Below are 19,908 nucleotides of genomic sequence, written 5' to 3' on the forward strand. Positions count from 1 at the left end.
GCAACCAATTTTTGGTCCAAGAACTCCTCCTTCTCCTGTTCCTTGACTGGACTTGGGTCAAAGCAATAACTCCAAGGCCAATAATAAACAACATGTTATCTCCTCTGAGTCCGCAACATGGCTGGTTGACGAACGGCCCTTCAGAAACGAACTGAAAAGCACGAAATGAAAAGCGCGAACTGAAAAGCGCTAAATGAACAGCACGAAATGAAAAGCGCAAATCAACACTCACCAAACTTCTAACATGAAATTAGCAGGAGCCCAAAGGTTGTTCGCTAAAGAGCTGAAAAACCATGTAGTACGTCAGTACGTTCGTGTTTGTTGGCCAACAATTCCTTGCCGTTTGTATACAAGACAAAATCCAGGCACATGCCTTCGGACAAAAGTCCTAGGTTTTGTCTACGGAAAATCCGATCATGTGTACAAGGCTTAAGCATGAGTGAAAGAAAAGTTTTTGTGTTATCATTCATATTCTCTGAAAAATGGCCAAGAAATCACAACTGTATTGCAGAGATGTACTGCATATGTTGTCTCTTTTTATTTTCGATTTGCCCTAAAATACACGTTAAAGCAAAACCAAACTTTCTCAATAAACATGAACTACTTTTAGTTCTTATGCTGCTAGCATTAGTATATAGATAGGAAGTTATATTATATTTACTTATTTTAAACCTTTAATACATATTTTCAGTTGCTTTTGAGTTTCTGACCTAGGCAAAAAAATGTCATACATCCCAGGAGTCTTCATGGGCATTTTCTTCTTTCATCTGGAGAAGGGGAGGAGGGTTTTTCTCGGCTAAGCATGCCCTCCTGCCTGCATGCCTGAGCTAAGGGCAGATAGATTTCAGGAAGTAAATGCTACATGAATCATCTCCCCTTACTCAAGATGGTCATGCCTAAAAATGCTAGAGAGTGAACCTCAAAGTGGTTTCTCAACAAAATAAAGCATGGAGACATGGATGGATGGGTGAGTTTGCTTTAAATATAAAAAAAATGAATTAAATAGTGTTCTTAGTTTGTGGTGTTCAGATACAGTAGATCTGCTTTAAGCATACACTTGATTTTATTTGATATGTTGAGGACTATGCAGACTCAAAAATGTGTAGTCATAAAGGACAGCATAATAAAAAAACCTTGTGTAGAACATAAATGAAATCCGGCGCTATAACTATTATCTGCAACAAATTAAAATATCTGTTCGGGTCGACTGACTCTTAAAAATGGGAAACACCTTTTATAAGCCTGCTGAGAAACAATTTATGTCATATAATATAAGTTACATCAACATTCCACAATGTACAATAACAACACACAACTAAATGCCTTGTGGTTATATCTGAACATTTTCACCTACTCACTCTCTCCCTTAGAACATCATAAAGTTATTAGTGTGACTGACGTTTTATGAGTAAATGGGGATGACCTACGATTTCCCACTGATTTACTGCTTTTAAGTGCAATCCATAATAAATGAAATGAAACAAGATGAGCAAAAGTTCACAGTGTTATTTCACTGTCTTTCTGGAAATCTTTAAAGCTAGATGGCGTACGATACAAAATAATGTTAATATCATTCTTGCCCCAAGGAAAATGAATAGATACCTTTTTTTCAAAGAACTTCTTCCGCAATTCAGGGTCTTTAGGAGGAGTTGTTTGGCGTAACTTTTTGTACCATTTTCTTACTATGTATCCTCTCCAGCATGCTTGAATCCTGAGTAATGGAATGATAGTGACAATACAGAACAGAAATCTTGTCTAAATATGTCACTCAAGATAGATAGATAGACATATAGAGTAGAATGGTATTACTGGCAGAAAGAAGAGAATCGATAAAAGACTGATATAATTTTGGAGGTAATATTTGCTGGTATAGTAGAAGTGGAAACCATTTCACAAATTTTTTCCCATATAATGAAAATAATGCACCTGTCGGTCTATACACAAGAGAGGATGCTGTTGTTGGTGTCTAATGGGAAAAAGCCAAGTCAATAGAGACAATCCAAATGGGGCAGCTTTTCTGTGCCTATTGCAATCCTAATCAACATCAATCAAAGGGATGGGGTGAGGGGGGGGGGGGGCGCAAGCTGCTTTCTCAGGCTGGCCATACATGGGCCAGTTTTTTCGATCAGCCACTAGGCTGATCAAAAAAAAACTGAACAGATTCCCCCCATCTACACAAGTGTTAATTGAAGGAAAGTTTTCCAACAAGCTGGTTCAAGAGAATTTGATCGAGTTCTCTGGAACTGTGGACGGCCATAGATGCATCGAAATTCATCTGGTCTCTGCTGAACCGGCCAAATTTTGATCTGTCTATGGACAGCTTTACTTAGGTCTTCATTCTGCCTTAATCAAATTCTGCCAAAACCACCACACGCCTCTGCAGAGGCGCTTTGCCGGCGGTATAGCCGCGCCGTCCCATTGATTTCAATGGGCAGGAGCGGTAAAGGAGTGGTATACACTCCGCTCCTTCACCGGTCTGAAGATGCTGCTGGCAGGACTTTTTTTACCGTCCTGCCAGCGCATCGCTCCAGTGTGAAAGCCCTCGGGGCTTTCACACTGGAATTAAAGCAGCGGCTGTTTCGGGTCGTTTTGCAGGCGCTATTATTAGCGCAATAGCGCCTGCAAACCGCCCCAGTGAAGAACTTACAAGCTAACATTCCTATCACATACAAGCCCCAATTTGGAACACAAAGAATCTGTACAGACAGCGTGCCTATTGGGAACTGAACCCAACCCATTGGTGCTAATTGTTGAATAAAAGAATGCTATCTTTAAGGGTAAATTCACACAACGGAAACCTGCCAGAGCGATTCACCACTCCAGCAGCTCTCCACTGTCAGCTGTGGTAGTGGGCAGTGTGGCGCATCACACAACTCTCTTTTTGTTAATTTTTGTTTTGTGTAAACTTTATTTGAAGTGTACAAACTTTATTTAAAGTGTACGTTATTTGAAGTCCTTGTGGTGACAAGCGTTTTACAATGCAGTAAAATGCCTGTCACCGCAGTATGTGTAAATTCACCCTTAATGTGTCTTACAAGTGATCAGAAAGAGGTTAATCTTATCAATTTGAAGGTGTTTTACACAGATCACATTGCCACATTACATTACCTGGTAGCACATTTCACTCTGAATAGTCGAGCTCCATCATGTATCACTCTTGTCTGATAGTGATTCTTTCTGCACATTGGACACATCTTCCTGCCAGTAAACCTCTCATAGGCTTCCAAACATACCTGCAAAGAAACACATTTGTGCAATATATCAGACACACATGTTAGAAGTCTGATTGTGTAATCTCATTCAGATTTACCAAATTCTATACAGTACAACAGCCTTCCTGATTGCATAGAAATGTAATAGACTGTTTAAACCCTTGCATTAAATAATGGTGAACAAATCCACATCAATCACCTTTAATGTGTATTGCCATCTTAAGAGAGTAGGCAATCCTATGTAACAAATTTAAGGTATCACTCAGGCATAAAATACAAAAACACTTTTAGGAGATTGTTAAAGATCAATTATATGGTCGGAGATATGTGCTTTACTTGTTGATACTTGTTTTTTACTTGTTACTACTTAAAGCCAAACTCCAGGATATTAGCAACACACCCCCCCCCCCCCCCCAACTATCCACTATGAACTAGTATGAAAACAAAAAACAACTAATGTCAATTTTACTTAATTAAAGCCACGGTCACATGATGATCCTTCTCTCCTCTTCTGCTTACTTCCTGGGGTCTATCTATGTGTGTCCACATCATTGCCTACTTTGATATGCTCACCCATTTATTGGTGGAGCCATCACTTCCAACAGCTGGGTCCTCTCTCATAGGTTCCAGAAGCAGGAGAATTCAGGAGGTGGTAAAGGGACCAATGCCCAGAAAGATAACAAGCAGGAAAAAGTGCCCAGTCCCCATGGCAGGAAATTAGTATTGCTCATAGAGGAGATTGATCAGAAAATAAATTGAGCATTTATCGAAGAGTGTATGGCCACCTTTAGAGGCTTGTCACAGGAACAGGTTTCCCATTTGGAGGATTTCCCAATACTTCAGACAATGGTCACCAACACAAATGGGTGGGTAAACCTCCCCAGTGGGCACACAGACAGAGGTAAAAACTTGCCAGGGGCTCTACTCCTTTCTCCCATAACTTAAAAAAGAAAGAAATCTAAAATGAACTGGCTAAAATAAAGTTCCCAGCAATCCAGGACTGTGGTATCCATGCACCATTACAATTAAAATATTGCTCTTACCCTGTGAAATACATGGGAGCAAGAAAGCAGCACCTGTAAAGGAAACAACATTATGATAAAATGGTAATGTGAAAATCGAGGGTAAAATAGATGAAAAAATAAAATAGCGGAGGTTCTGAATTCTGTACTTTACCTGTGGATGCAGTTCAAACTCTTCTTTACATATGGAACAGGGTTGTAAAGAGTCACCTTGCTCAACAGATCTCTGCTTTGCTTTTTTCCATTCATCATCAGTTAATGGTTTTGGTGGAGCTTCTACAATGCCGAGTCTCTGAGCTACACACAAACAGGATGAGATTTGGTAAAAATAATTTCCTTGTCAAAAGAAGTTTATTGAGTATACAATGTTATAAAGATACATAAAGTAAGTTTACAAGGATCTATAAAGTAAGCTCATCGTTTTACAGTAGGGTTTATATAGGTAAATATCATGAAATTTCAAATATTAAACATTGGGTTCACGTAAACCTAAATTAAAGATATATATCATTTCCTTAGTTACTTTTGTAGGTATTTAAATGATTTATACCTACTATACATATTGTTTACAAGTAGAGGGTATATAGGTCAAATAAATTCTGATAATGAGCTTTAATCGTAAGGTGGAGAAAAGGAAAGAGAAAGAAGAAAAAAGGTTGAAAGGTAGAGGTATGGTCCACAAGGTTGTCCCGCTCGTCAGTTTATTATTCTTTTTAGTTCTCTTTGAAGCCTTAGAATGGGTGTCTCTGTAAGTCATTTAATCTGTTACCATGGCAACAGGACAGAGTCATTGAAGTTTGACAGGAACTGTTGTTTTATCCAAGGATGCCAAAGTTTTTCAAATTTTGGAATTTGATTTTGATCGATGGCTACCATCTTAGCATGGGACATTGTATTATTCATTCTGTGAATTGTTTCTGCTAGTACCAATGTAGGAGATTTCCATGCCTTGGCCACTGTTTGTTTTGCAGCCGTTATTAGTTGGATCATAAGTTTGAATTGAGAGAGTGTTAACCATTCCGGTTTTAGATTAAGTAAAGTTAAATATGGATCTGGTTGTATTATTTTTTTAAATATTTTAGATGCAATCACGAAGGCTTCCTTCCAGAAGGTTTGGATTACTGGGCATGTCCACCATATGTGTAAATATGTGCCTATTTCTGGGCATCCTCGAAAACAAAGATCTGAGGTATTAGGTGAATATTTTGCCACTCTAGCGGGTACAAGGTACCAGCGAGTTAGGACTTTATAATTTGTCTCCAGTGCTAAGATGTTGGGTGAAGATGACTTAGATGTGAGCCATATGTTAGACCAGTCCGTGTCTTCTAAAGTTCGTCCCAGGTCCTCCTCCCACCTCTGAACGTAAGAGGGTCTATTAAGATTTGCTATTCCATATAATTGATTATAAAGTGATGAAATTGTACCTTTAGCAAATGGATCTTTTGTACAGATTGATTCAAACATGGATAATTGGGATAATGGTGTATCCCCCTTTAGGAATGGTGTATAGAAATTTTTGATTTGGAGATATCTAAATATCTCAGAGTTTGGTAGATCATATTTTTCTCTAAGCGATGGGAATGAAAGGAATGATTTAGATGCTATGAAGTCATTTAGTGTCTGAATGCCTGATGTTGTCCAAGCTTTAAAAGAATTTGGGTAGATCCATGCCGGATAAAAGGCCGGATTTCTGATAAAAGAAAGGAGAGGATTGTGTGGAGATTGTAACTGATATTTGGTTTTTAGTTTATCCCAGAGAGATAAGAAGTGTTTAGTTATGGGATTATGAATTTTAAAGCGGTCTTTAGGATCAAGCCATAATAAATTTGATATTAATAGAGGGTCATTTTCTGAAGCCTCTATAAATACCCATAATGGGATTTCCTGTTTTGCATGGTATTTGGACAGACTGGCAAAATGTGCTGCTCTGTAGTAGTTAGTAAAATTAGGGTATCCCAGGCCTCCTTTATTTTTGGGAAGATGTAGTGTGTGTATAGGTATACGTGGTTTAGAAGAGCCCCATATAAACGAAGTTGCTCTTTTTTGTACTATTCTCAAAAAATAGGAAGGAATTGGAATAGGGAGGACTCTGAATAGATAAAGCAATTTGGGTAGAATAGTCATTTTGATTGCATTAATCTTCCCTATCCAGGATAAAGGAAGTTGCGACCATTGTTTTATTAGATTTGTGATCTGTCTTAATACAGGAGGATAATTGGTTGAGAATAAGTCAGAATGAGATGCTGTTAAATGAATTCCAAGATATGGGATTGATTTTTCTGCCCACGTGAATGGGAGTGCAGCCCTAGCCGGGATCAATTCCATGTTTGTGAGTGAAATATTAAGCACTAGGCATTTCTTAGGATTAATCATAAGGCCGGATAGGGCTGCAAATCCATCAAGAGCTGGTATTAAGTTAGGACCAGAGACCTGTGGTGATGATAGAAAAAGTAATATATCGTCTGCAAATATACATAATTTGTGTGTAATACCTCCTACTTCAATGCCAGTTATAGTTTGGTTTGTTCTGATGTATTGGGCCATGGGTTCGAGTATAAGGGCAAATAATAAGGGAGATAATGGGAAACCCTGTCGGGTACCTCTTTCGATATTAAAGGCTTCAGATTTGTATCCAGCATATTTTATATAGGCTTTGGGTTTATTATATAATGCTTTGATCCATGTTAAAAAGTGGGGTCCAAAACCCCATTTTTGTAATGAATATTGCATATATTGCCAGGATACTGTGTCAAATGCCCTCTTAATATCGAGAGATAGAAAACATAAAGGGATTTTCCGTTTTTTAGCAATATGTGCCAATAACACTGCCCTGCGTATATTATCGCCTGCCTGTCTATTTGGTATGAAGCCTACTTGATCTCTATGTATTAATTTTCCTATAATGCTATTGAGGCGTTTTGCTATTATTTTAGCTAATAATTTAATATCGAGGTTTAACAGAGAGATAGGCCGATAATTCACACAGGAAGTATCATCAGAAAGGGGTTTTGGGATCATACAAACAATTGCCATTAGTGTTTCTTGCCGAAAAGAATGTCCATCTAGAAGTTTGTTAAAAGTTTCAGTGAGAATGGGAGAGAGTATTTCTGAGAATGTTTTATAGTATAAAGCCGAGTAGCCGTCTGGGCCTGGTCTTTTGTTAAGTTTTAGGTCTTTTATAGCGTTAGCAACTTCATCTATAGTTATAGGCTCATCCAAACTGCTTTTTTGATTCTGAGATAACTCAGGTAAGGTTATTTTTGAGAAGAAGGATTCAGCATCTGTAGGATTCAATTCATTGTTTGTCTTGTATAAAGTTGCGAGATGTGAGTGAAATTTATGGACTATTTTAACTGGATTACAAGTGTAAACATTTTTTGATAATTTCAAACGTATTGGTTTGAAAGATTTGTTAGTTGAATTTAATGCCCGAGCCAAATATGTACCTGGTTTGTTTGTATTCATGTAGAAATTGTGTTTGGAGCGTTTGAGGGATTTATCAACTGACTCAGTGAGAAATAGATCGTATTCCAATCTAGATTTTTCCAGATGAGATTTTGTACTCTGAGATGGATTATCTTGAAATGATATATAGGCTGCATTAAAATTGAGTTCTAGTTTTTTTGCTAGATTTTTGCGTTCCCATTTAAATAGTGCCATTTGTCTTTGTATTGTACCACTCAAGACAGGCTTATGAGCTTCCCACAGTGTTATTGGTGGTAAAAATAATTTAATGGGCATTCGTTGTACCCCAGTCTCACCTTTTCTGCCAGGTACTAGATGCTGATTTCTAATTGGTTACTATGAACTACTTAATTGTTACTCTTTTATTTCACCATAATAATGTAATAACGTAATGCAATGTAGTATAATGACTGTGCATCTAAGGCTAGCAATACATTATACAATTTTCCTGTAGATTTACCAAAACCATTCAATATATGAGGTCAAATCTAAACACTTTCAATTTGCATGCAACCAGGCAGGCCCTTGCACTACATAGCTGAAGGTAAATCTAAAGGAAATTGAATAATAAAATGAGTGATTCTAACTGTGGGGGGCTATGTGTGACACGACACTGATCACCGCTCCCGATTACAGGGAGTGGTGATCAGCGTCCTGTCACTAGGCAGAAGAGGGGAATTGCTTGTTTACATTAGCATTTCCCCGTTCTTCCTCTCCGTGAGACAATCATGGGTATCCTCGCGGACATCGGGTCTGCGGGATCCGCCATCACACTCACGGAGGTTGCGGCGGGTGTGGGATTCCCTTCCACAGGCGGTGGTTTCATCAGGGGGCATTGATAGTTTCAAAAAACTATTAGATAAGCTCCTAAACTACCGCAACATACAGGGATATACAATGTAATACTGACATATAATAACACACATAGGTTGGACTTTTTTCAACCTCACCTATTATGTAACTATGTAACTATGTATGATGTATGGCCAGGTTTACCATGCTTAATGAAATGAGGCTATACCTATCTTTGTTATTTATAAATTTCAAATTTGGGCTACCCAAACATACTAATTTCATTATAGCTGGAACCTGCTTGACTGTGCCATATTTAAATTTTTCTCTCATTCTATTTTATTGGTGAGATTGATCTTTCATAATTCCAGCCACCTTGCAGTTTCACTCCTTTTGCTACAAAAGAAGCTTAAAGAATATTCCTAGCTTAAAGAATATTAAAATTCATCTAGTAAATGTGAATGCACCTTGATATTGTCATAGTATGTGTAAAAATCAGGGAATACAAGCACAGAGATCTGAAATTCCTGAAAGTGGTACATAACTTTTTTACACCGGAAGTCTGGTACTATACTAATGAGTGTAGAGCTTTCTGTGCCAATAAATATGTACACTTCTTCGTAGGTACCCATACCCTCAAACAGCTCTATTCATAGCAGCTGTACTACAGTTTCTTTGAATGAAAAGGAATCTAAGAATTGAGGGGAAGACCTATCAATCATCTGCCCGTCTTCCATTTTTAGGTCCTGTTTCATTCATAGAAGCTGTAGTATGTCTTCTATGAATAGAGCAGTTAGGTGGAGGGGACAGGCATTGTTGGGCTCTCTTGATGAGAGCCTATGACAGCCCCCTAGTTGTATTAACCATCGCCACACTGGAAAATTACAGATGCGGGGTTGGGAGATGATTTTTCTGGGGTTTTTTCTTTTAATTTCAGCTACGCTTAGGCTTTAATTCTAAGGCTGGGTTCACACTATTGCAAATTGGATATGGGTTCCCCGCATCCAATTTGCAATAGCAGGAAATTTTGACCAGCTTTCTATGGAGCCAGTTCACATATCTATCCTGCGGCTCCGGTGCAGATTTTCACAGGAGCCCTGTGCGTCTTTTGGTCCGTTTCAGGTCCGAATTCAGCCAAAAATTCGGGAATCGGACCTGAAACAGTGAACCAGGATGCACCAGACCCTTGCTAGGAGCCGCATACGGCGATGGTGTGAACCCAGCCTTAACCTAATCCTTAACCCCCTAATCCTGAGATTAACTGACATCAATCCATAATAAACAACCATCAACTGAACTAATGACTGACATTCACCTTGCACCAAAAGTATCAGCACCTAATCCTAACCGTCCAATGTCAAGAAATACCAGCTACAAAACTGCGGCACCAGATACTCCTTCTGTGCCTGGGAGACATACAAACCTGCCTGAGATTTTGGTGGACTGACCCTTTATGTGTTCAGTAATGAACGGAAATTGACACAATGCCTAATTCATAACTAGACTGTAGTTTTCATTTTATTTGTCTTGGCTAACCTTGTATGCAGAAGTAATTACTTTTATGCGTCTACCGCTGACACCTGTAGTGACTGAATACACTGACAGCTACATGGTGTTCAGAATACAAGTACAGGGCACTTCCCATAAGTACTCTTTTGTCCTGTCAATCATTACAATGGATGAAGACATCAAACCCGCAATCAATCAGTCACATTGGGAGCGTCATGAATTAACTCATTCAAGAAGAAACTTAACTGAACTAACACCCCTTATGGAAACTACACTGCTGCTAATGTAATAAATCAAATGTTAAAACATTTCTCTAAAAAAGTGCCCATTTTTTTTTATTAAAAAGCCCACTTACCAGTTAAAACAGGGCTTTTAAATCTGCAGCTGTCATTAGATGAATACTTGGCGATACACCCATAAACGTCTCTCCTTTTATAGGGTGACAAATGTCTCCCGGTTGTTCTTGTGTTCTCATCCTGACCAGTGAACCCCCAGTTGGGACAAGTGGCTGTGCCAACACATATCATGCAAGCATGGTGCACTGTTGTCACTATCAGAAAGTTAATCACTATAGTAATTAGCAGCTGATGCTGGAGTATGTGCATGTGATGGAAAGTGAGTGAACGAGGTTGGAGGTGATCACTGACATACAAATAAGGATTAAAAAAAGGGTAAAAACAGTAGTTTATGATAAAAAAAAACAAGATAATTGTCTATGGCAGACAATGCTTTAGGGAACATATGTGGAATTCATTTAGGTTTAGATACTTAAAGGGGAAGTAATGAGCACATAACTTTTCATACAGCTTTCACATACTTATATACTTGCCAATATGTATTCTTATGTATTCTTGTTATTGTATTAAAGGTAATAATGTGCAGATTAGGCACTAGAGGCAGGGTGGATTAACCACTATGACTACTCTATCTCCTTGCTCAAAGTGCACCTGTGTCTAGACTATGTATATCAACTTTTCATACATTTTTAACAAGCAGCAAAAAAAGCTTTAAAACAAGCCAAATTTAGGGTGCATTTAAAGTTTTGCATTGTGACAATACAGGTATTACTGCAATGCAAAATAACGCACCTAACATGTGTTGCTGTACTGCAGTGCCATTTTGTTTTGAATGGCACCCAAAAGCACTAAGGCAATGCACCTAAGTTGTAGCATGCAGCAATGCAAGGAAGTTTGTTGCATTATTGTTGCCTTAATCGCTGCACATTACACATTAGTGCACAATATAACGCACAGTAAAATAAGTAAATGGGCCCTTGGTGAAGTTATCCTTTAATAAACTCCCTGTCCTCCTGACTACCACCCATCTGAGAAAATACCTTCATCTCCTATCCAGCAATCATTTGTGCATCATGGTCCCATCCTGTCCCTTCTACATAATGTCAAATGTGTGCCGCGACCACATACATCCCTATGGATAAGCCATACTCTGGGGGACTGCTGGAGGCTGCCTGAGTATTACCTATGCACTACCTGTGTTTTGATTATTATGTCTGTGTGCTAGTTTATGCAAATAGCAGTGCATAGCTAAGTACAGCCGCCTTTACCTGTTCATGTCTATGGGCAGCTGTCCACAGCTCCAGGACACCCTGAGCACCAGAAATACCCAGCTTATTTACACTGCATGAACAAATGCACCCATGTGTATGAAACCTTACTGGCACTGCATACCACTCTATTTCAAAAGCTGGGCTATTTGCACTGGATCCATCCCTTGCTTCTTATCGGCTGTTTCTGGCAGTCAATCATCAGCTGTAGGCAGTTCCCAACTACACAGCCCAGGACATATGGAATTTAGCATTTAAAGCTGAATTCAAGGAATCTAGCCAGTTTGTAAAAAAGTTCAGGCACACTATGAATTAAGTCCAAGGAAGTGCATGACATCTCCTGAACTTATTTCTGCTATTTATATCTGACAGGTTTATTGCTCTGCCAGAGCATACACTGACACTTGGGGCTGTGAGAGGAGAGAGAGAGGCACACAGAGCAGCTATGCCTGCCCCTCCCCTTTGTTGCCCATTTAGAGAAGCCTTTGTATTTTGAGAATGAATTCACATAATACAAAGGCTTCTGTGATTGGGCAGGAGTAGAAGAGGGTCAGACATAACAGCTACATTGACTCTAATGTTGAAGATGCCTAGACCTGAAGCATCATTGTCAGGCTCCCTGAAATACAGTGATAGCTGTTTTCCGGGACTGTAATAAGACTGTCAGATGTAAATAATAGAGATAAGCCCAGAGATGTCATGCACCTCCTTTGACCTAACTCATACTGTGCCTTCACTTTTACAAAGACGCTGAAATCCTGGAATTCAGTTTTAACTTGCTGCAATGCCTTGCCAGAAGAAAATATTTTTTTTCATTGATGTTGTCTCCTAGCTTTTGGCTACAAAAAGGTAAACAGGTAAAAGGTGTTTGAACCCTTACTGGGCCTCTAGCCGAAGAGACAAATCCCCCCCCTGTGTATTTCCTGCAAACACCCATGGAGTCAGAGAGTGTGAGTCGCAGACAGTAAAGCAACCATATTACATGGGGAGATGCTAACAAAACTAAACTGTCTGTCTGCACAGAAAAAGAAAAGAATTTACAGACAGTCAGTAGAAGTTGAACAGTTTTTATGATAAATGAAAACATCCGTGTCTGTAGTGATTTCTATAAACCTCTGCCCAGACAGGTACATTCACAAAGCTTGATATTCTTTTGAAATTTAGTTTTTGTTAAGAAATTAAGTTGTCATCATTTTTCATAGTTTAAGCAATGGTACCAGAAACACTAAAACTTTACAAAGAAAATCTTTCTTGGTGGGACATTAATATGTTAATGGAATGCTTTTCTTGCTTGTGACAGGGGTTTTGCCAGTATATGGAATAATAAGACACCTATCACAATACAGCCTCACTTCACTTGGGTTAACACAAGGATAAGGTTCCTCTGCTAGGTCCTCACTACTTTTAACATACCCAGTGGGATGATTTCTCCCCCCCTGTCATGCTCAGGACCTGCTCAATCAAAAACCAGATTTAAATTATCATTCAGGCTTCAGTGCGTGTTCCAGTGCATAGGTGTAACTACAAGCCCCATAGAGCTAAACTGCACACCCGTGGTGCCCAGTGGATAATTATTTGGATGATTGGGGCAGTGTACAGGGTGTCTATTAGAGTTTGGCCAAACACCCCCCGGTTTGGTTCACACCAGAACTCCCAAACATGTAAAAAGTTTGGACCCGAACCGCGAACCCTATTAAAGTCTATGGGACCCCAACTAGAAAAATCAAAAGTCCCTATTTTGAAGGCTTATATGCAAGTTATTGGCCATAACAAGGGTATGGGGGCCTGGGTACTGCCCTGGGGGCAAATGTATCAATGCAATTTTTTTTTTTTTTAAGATCGTTTTTAAGGATGCTTAATGTAAAACAATAATAATGAAAAAATTACTTTAAATATAGTGCCTGGTTAGTCTGCTTGTAAAGTGGCGCATCTGTACCATGTATAGAACCTGCTGCAGCAAAACTGACATCTATAAAGAGAAAAAAATGACATTTAAATTGCTGATTTTTAGGGGAACCACCACGCCAAAATGAAAAGAAAATGGCGCGGGGTCCCCCCCGAATTTCATACCAGACCCTTATCCAGGCATGCAGCCTGGTAGGCCAGGAAAGGGGGGGGATGAGTGAGCGCCCCCCCCTCCTTAACCATGTACCAGGCTACATGCCCTCAACATGGTGGGGGGGTGTTTTTTTTTTTACTACATCTTTCTATTGCCAGCAATGTTTTTTTAAACAACGGATGAGTCATTAGCTGACAACGGGCTTCCCCAATGACAGCTGATGACTCACCTGTTGTTAAGGACACCGTGGCCGGCTTCCTGGCCCGCTCTTTAACAACCAGCTATTCACTGGGCTCTAAATGGGAAAAGCTTTGCCCAATCAGGGCTTAGAATGTACTATGCAGCACGCAGTGCATTGTGGGGTGCTCGGCGGACAAACATCCCACTGAGCGCACCGCAAATTTGTGTGTTTAAAGGACAGGCGAACAGGTGATGAACTTTTGCTCGGCTCAAACTGTTTGCCAACTCTAGTGCCAATGGCCTCCCGTATTAACCATGTTATAATCTGTCACTAAGCATGCACCAAAGACCTCAATCTTGGGGCTGGGGACCCACAGGTGCTGGAAAATTCCAGGAAAAGTCCTACGCAGGCCATCCAGCTGGAGTGATCTCCTACCCTACATGACACAAATGATGTACCATTCTTCCTGACTACCTATGCTGGAGCATGTTTAAATCCTAATGACCTCAGGATAGTTTTTTTTTTCCACTAGCTTACCAACGCTAGGGAAATGTTTCCTTCTACTGAACAATTTCATCGGAATATTTTTCCTTTTAGTGACCAACAACTCTTGGGCGTTTTGTACTACTACTGAACACTGATGCTGGGATATTTTTTACTTCCACTGACCACTGATCTAGGTTTTTTTTCCTTCCATTGCACCGACCACTGATACTGGAATATTATTTTCTTATGCTGACTATTGATGTTGGGACATTTTTTCCTCTCACTTATGCTTGAAATTTTTTTCCTCCATCTCTAACAACCCATATTTTCATAAGCACCAGTGCACACGCTTTTGCTAGTCATTCATAAGCAAAAAAAACTATGCATCACAAACATTTGTAATTTCCCCATGGTGCATCATGAAATATTGACTTGCCCAAAGTTAGCGGTGGTCCAGCAGGGTCAAGCACATACTCCTCCTCTGGCCTATTCGGTGTAACTTTGTCTACGTGTTTCCTCCTGATTCCAGTATCTACAACAGCTTTCATTTGCCTTCTATTCACAAGTCTGGAACCTCTAATGCTGCTGATTCCTTTACACGGATCCACTAAAGAGAGGTGCTGCAGCTGGAGATTTTTTAGTATGTGATCTTGCAAAGCCACAGCAGTAAGGATTATCGGCTGCTGATTTCCATTCATATTCTAGAATATAACAATAAAGGAACAGTACATATAAATATACTAATGCAAAAGCACCTGTATATAAAATAAATATGTCATAACTACACTAAAGTATTTTCTTTGATTAAAAAAAACAATTTGATGCCTGTCTTAGACTAACTGGTACATTTGTCTAAACGCCTGATTTATTAGAAATTTGTTACAGGTACTCAACAGTACCCAGGGGTGGATTTACTAAAGGCAAATAGACTATGCACTCTGCAAAGTGCAGGTGCTCCAGAGCTTAGTAAATGAGCAGAAGCTCTGCTGACTTACATCATCCAATCATATGCAAGCAAAAATAATGTTTTATTTTTGTTTATTTTTCTTGCATGTGATTGCGTAATCTTTGCAAAGTGAAGCTTTACCTCATTTACTAAGCTCCGTAGCAACTGCACTTGCAGAGTGCAACTGCACTTTGCAAAATGCACAGTCTATTTGTCTTTAGTAAATCAACCCCATAGTATTAGGAGCCAACAATACACATAGGGCCATATGTACCGATGTTACTTTTCCTAAAGCCATCGGACAATTGCTGTCCGATTTTCCGCGGACAAAATGTTGGACGGCAGGCTTTAAAATTTTCCACGGACAAATGTCTGTTGTTGGATTTTCCGAGCGTGTGTACACAAGACCGTCAGAAGCTCGGAAGCAAGGACGAGCCAGAAGCGGTCGGTCTTGTAAACTAGCGTTCATAATGGAGAATTAACATCTGTGACGCGGCAAATTATGAAATCTCGAAATGCAGCGCACATTCTCATCTTCTATAATGGGATAATAATGAAGCTGCTTTGCTGGTGATACTGATGGAGTTATTGCAAATGAATTTTCAAAGGCTTTTTTTTTTCTAGTGATATCAAGAATAATATTATTATGCTTTTTATTTTTTTTTTTTTGGTGCAAGTTACCACAACACCATTATCCCATAGTTTTTAAGATCAAAGATACAACTATGTTGGTGTCCCTTGTTAATTTTACATTGTATTTTTTAAAATGTAACTGCCTACTCCCAAACTGTCATTTGAAGTAAAACACATAGCCAAGCATTATTCTACACAATTTTTTTATTGTGCATTAAAAAAAGAAAACTAGACATGCTATCTGCCAATAGAACTTAACCAAAAAGTGCATTCTATGCATCCAAAAATATAGGAAATATATCAAATCAAATCATTATTCAACCAAAAAATAAAATAAAAGCCTCATGCATGTGTCCTGCTTCTTTAATATAGGAGGTCAACAATGCCAAGAGTTGGTGAAAGCAGGGGTCCCTCATCCGGAGAGAATCCTGAAAATCATCTGGATTATTCTCCTGGAGCTCCCGCAGCAAAGGCATATGACATAATTGGTCATGATTAATAAAGCAACCAATTTTTGGTCCAAGAAATCCTCCTGTTCCTGGACTGGACTTGGGTCAAAGCAATAATTCCAGGGCCAATAATAAATAACACGTTATCTCCTATGATTCCACAACATGGCATGCACAAGTGCCCCCATGGGAAGTGGCTTCTCATGGGGGCACCGGACAGAGAGGAGGGGCCAGGAGCACGGCGGGTGACCCGAGAAGAGAAGGTTTGCGGCCGCTCTGTGTAATTCCACTGCACAGAGCAGGTAAGTATAGAGATTTTTTTTCTTTTTTTTTTTTAAATTACTTTTAAAATCACTTTAATATTCTTTCACTAAGGCCTCATGTATACTAGGTGTTTAGTCCCAGCATTTTGATGTGGTCGGAAGGCACAGGCGCTCCACTGTCTAGCCCAGCTGCCAGCAGCCTGTAAAACTCTATGAGAGGCTGAAAGCTGAAGCGGCTGGATGGTGCACCAGGAGATACTAATGTTTATAGCAGCATGCGCCTAGGGATGAATGCCCTGAGCAGTCTCCGTTCTAGGCATTCATCCATGGACATATACTGCCTTAAATGTTAGTACCACTCAGTGCACCATTCCCCTGCAGCAACTTTCAGCATCTCTAATGCCCTGTACACACAATAGGATTTTCCGACAACAAAACTGTGGATTTTTTTCCGAAGGATGTTGGCTCAAACTTGTCTTGCATACACACGGTCACACAAATGTTGTCGGAAATTCCGAACGTCAAGAACGCGGTGACGTACAACACGTACGACTAGCCGAGAAAAATGAAGTTCAATAGCCAGTGCCGCTCTTCTGCTTGATTCCGAGCATGTGTGGACTTTTGTGCGTAGGAATTGTGTACACACGCTTGGAATTTCCGACACGTTTTGTTGTCGGAAAATTTAAAAACCTGCTCTCAAACATTAGTTGTGGGCGGAAATTCCGACAACAAATGTTCTATGAAGAATACACACGGTCGGACTTTCCGACAACAAGCTCACATCCAACATTTGTTGTCGGAAAATCCTATCGTGTGTACAGGGCAATAGAGTTTTACAGACTGCTGGCAGCTGGGCTGGACATTGTGACTGTGCCTTCTGCCCACACAAAAATGCCAGGATCTCATACACTAGGGCTAAAAGCTCAGTGTGCATTAGACATGTGCAATTAATTTCGGTCCAAATACAAATCCGAATCTCCAATTGAAATAGTAATGAATAGTAACATATTTTGTTAAAATTCGTTTTGTTTATTCGTTTTCTAACAAATTCCAACTGTTCAGAACAATTTGAATTAGAAGAAATAGCTGGTTGTTAAGCAGTGCGCCTGGAAGCCAGCCGCCCGCGCCCTTAACAACCATGAGTCATCATCTGTCAGCAGGCTTCCCAACTGACAGATAAATGTAAAGAAAATTTTGCCTGGCAATAGAAAAATGTTAAAAAAAACAAAAAAAAAAACAGCATAGGGTCCCCCCCAAAATCCATACCAAGCCCTTATTCGAGCATGCAGCCCGGCAGGGCAGAAAAGGGGGGAGGGGGACAAGAGGGCACCCCCCCTCCTGAACCATACCAGGCCACATGCCCTCAACATGACGTAGACAGGTCCCCTTGTCCCCATCAAAATGGGGACAAGGGGCTTTGGGACGGGGGCACAGAACACCCCCCATGTTGAGGGCATGTGGCCTGGTATGGTTTAGGAGAGGGAGGGGTGCTCGCTTGTCCCACCCCCTTTCCTGATCTGCCGGGCTGCATGCTCAGATAAGGGTCTGGTGTCGATTTTTTGGGGGACCCATGCAGTTTTTTTTTTTTACATTTTGGCATGGGGTTTCCCTTAAAATCCACACCAGACCCGAAGGACCTGGTATGGACTGGGAGGGGACCCCACAGCGTTTTACATTTTTCTATTTCCGGCAATGGTATTAAGTAGCGCATCTGTAGCATGTAGAACTCATGCTGTAGCAAAACAAACAAAACGAGTCAAATCATACATAAGATGACTGCAGTTGCAATTGCCGGCACCAGGTTATTTAAAAAAAAGAAACAAAGAAAAAAACTGCGTAGCCCCCCCCCCCCCCGCCCAGTCCATATGGATTGTATGGTTTTTAAGAGGAACCCCATGCCAAAATAAAAAAAAAAAAAACAGCATTGAGGCCCCCCCAAAATTCATACCAGACCCTTATCCAGGCATGCGGCCTGGCAGGTCAGGAAAGGGGGGGGGGACGAGGGAGGACCCCCCCTCCTAAACCATACCAGGCCGCATGCCCTCAACATGGGGGGGTGGGTGCTTTGGGGCTCTGCCCGACAACCCTAGGCTGTGGTTGTCAGGGTCTGTGGGCGGGGGGCTTATCGGAATCTGGAAGCCTCCTTCTATGTGAATGGGTAGGGGTACATAGTACACAGTACCCCTACCCATTCACCAAAAAAGTGTAAAAAAATAATAAAAACACAGAGACAAATCCTTTATTAAAAAATAAAAACAGTGTCCCCCTAAGTAGATCCGTCGTCAATCACGCCGCTCGCCTACCAGAAAAAAAATCGCTAGTGCCGACACCGAGGTGCGTTGCCTACTGCAGGCTCCTCTGTTTGACAGTTCTATTATAGGGAATGGGCAGGGCCACCTGTCTACCTCACCTGGTGGCACCACGGACCAGTGCATGCTGGTTCTGTGATATCAGAAGGTGGCTCTGCCCATTTCCTATAAAAGAACTGTCAAAAGGAGAAGCCTGCAGTAGACACAGCACCTCCCTGTTGGCGAGATCGATTTTTTTTTTCGGGTCGGTGGGTGGCATGATTGATGTCGGATCTACATTGGGGGACACTGGTTTTTATTTTTTTAATAAAGGATTTGTCAAAAACTGTCTCTGTATTTCTATTTTGGTGAATGGGTAGGGGTACAATGTACTGTAAGTGATACTCATTCACATGGGTGGGCAGGATCTGGGGTCCTCCTTGTTAAATGGGGCTTCAAGAATCCGATAAGCCTCCCATCCGCAGACCCCGACAACCAAAGCCCAGGGTTGTTGGGAAGAGGCCCTTGTCCCAAAGCACCCTCTCCCCTATGTTGAGGGCATGTGGCCTGGTATGGTTCAGGAGGGGGGGCGCTCCCCCCCCCCCGCCTGACCTGCTGGGCTGCCTGCTCGGAAAAGGGTCTGGTATGGACTGGGGGGCCCCTACGCTGTTTTGTTTTTTTTACATTTTTCTAATGCCAGGCAATGCCGGCATTCTTTTCTTTACATTCATCTGTCAGTGATGTCTCATGGTTGTTAAGGATTTGGGCGGCCGGCTTCCCAGCCCACTGCTTAACAACCAGCTATTTCTTCACACAGCATTCGAAAAACGATCGACCTATCCAAATTCTGATCGTTCTGAAAAGTTGGAATTCGTTAGAAATTAATAAATGAAACAAATTTTAACAAAAACGAAACAAAACTAAACGAATTCTGAAACCAAACTAAACGAATTCCAAAACCAAATTAAACGAATTCCATAACGAAACTAAATTAGAAACATAACAAATCTATCTGAAACTAATGTCTACTGTGCATAAG

At 40.5% G+C, this 19,908-nt stretch overlaps 1 protein-coding gene across 6 annotated transcripts in view; it reads right to left on the reverse strand.

The window, feature by feature from the left end:
• The window catches only part of RNF32 (ring finger protein 32), a 69,513-nt gene that overhangs the window by 34,839 nt on the left and 14,766 nt on the right, over positions 1 to 19,908 (reverse strand). For all 6 annotated transcript variants that reach the window (XM_073629942.1, XM_073629941.1, XM_073629945.1 and 3 more), the window contains 5 exons: positions 14,727 to 14,991; positions 4,389 to 4,531; positions 4,256 to 4,288; positions 3,109 to 3,233; positions 1,603 to 1,711 (listed from right to left, as the gene is read on the reverse strand). In XM_073629942.1, coding sequence (XP_073486043.1) covers positions 1,603 to 1,711; positions 3,109 to 3,233; positions 4,256 to 4,288; positions 4,389 to 4,531; positions 14,727 to 14,991 — 675 coding nt within the window. The remainder of the gene's footprint in view (positions 1 to 1,602; positions 1,712 to 3,108; positions 3,234 to 4,255; positions 4,289 to 4,388; positions 4,532 to 14,726; positions 14,992 to 19,908) is intronic.

Source organism: Aquarana catesbeiana, linkage group LG05, assembly GCF_042186555.1.
Source record: "Aquarana catesbeiana isolate 2022-GZ linkage group LG05, ASM4218655v1, whole genome shotgun sequence".
In the NCBI taxonomy this organism is placed as follows: domain Eukaryota; kingdom Metazoa; phylum Chordata; class Amphibia; order Anura; family Ranidae; genus Aquarana; species Aquarana catesbeiana.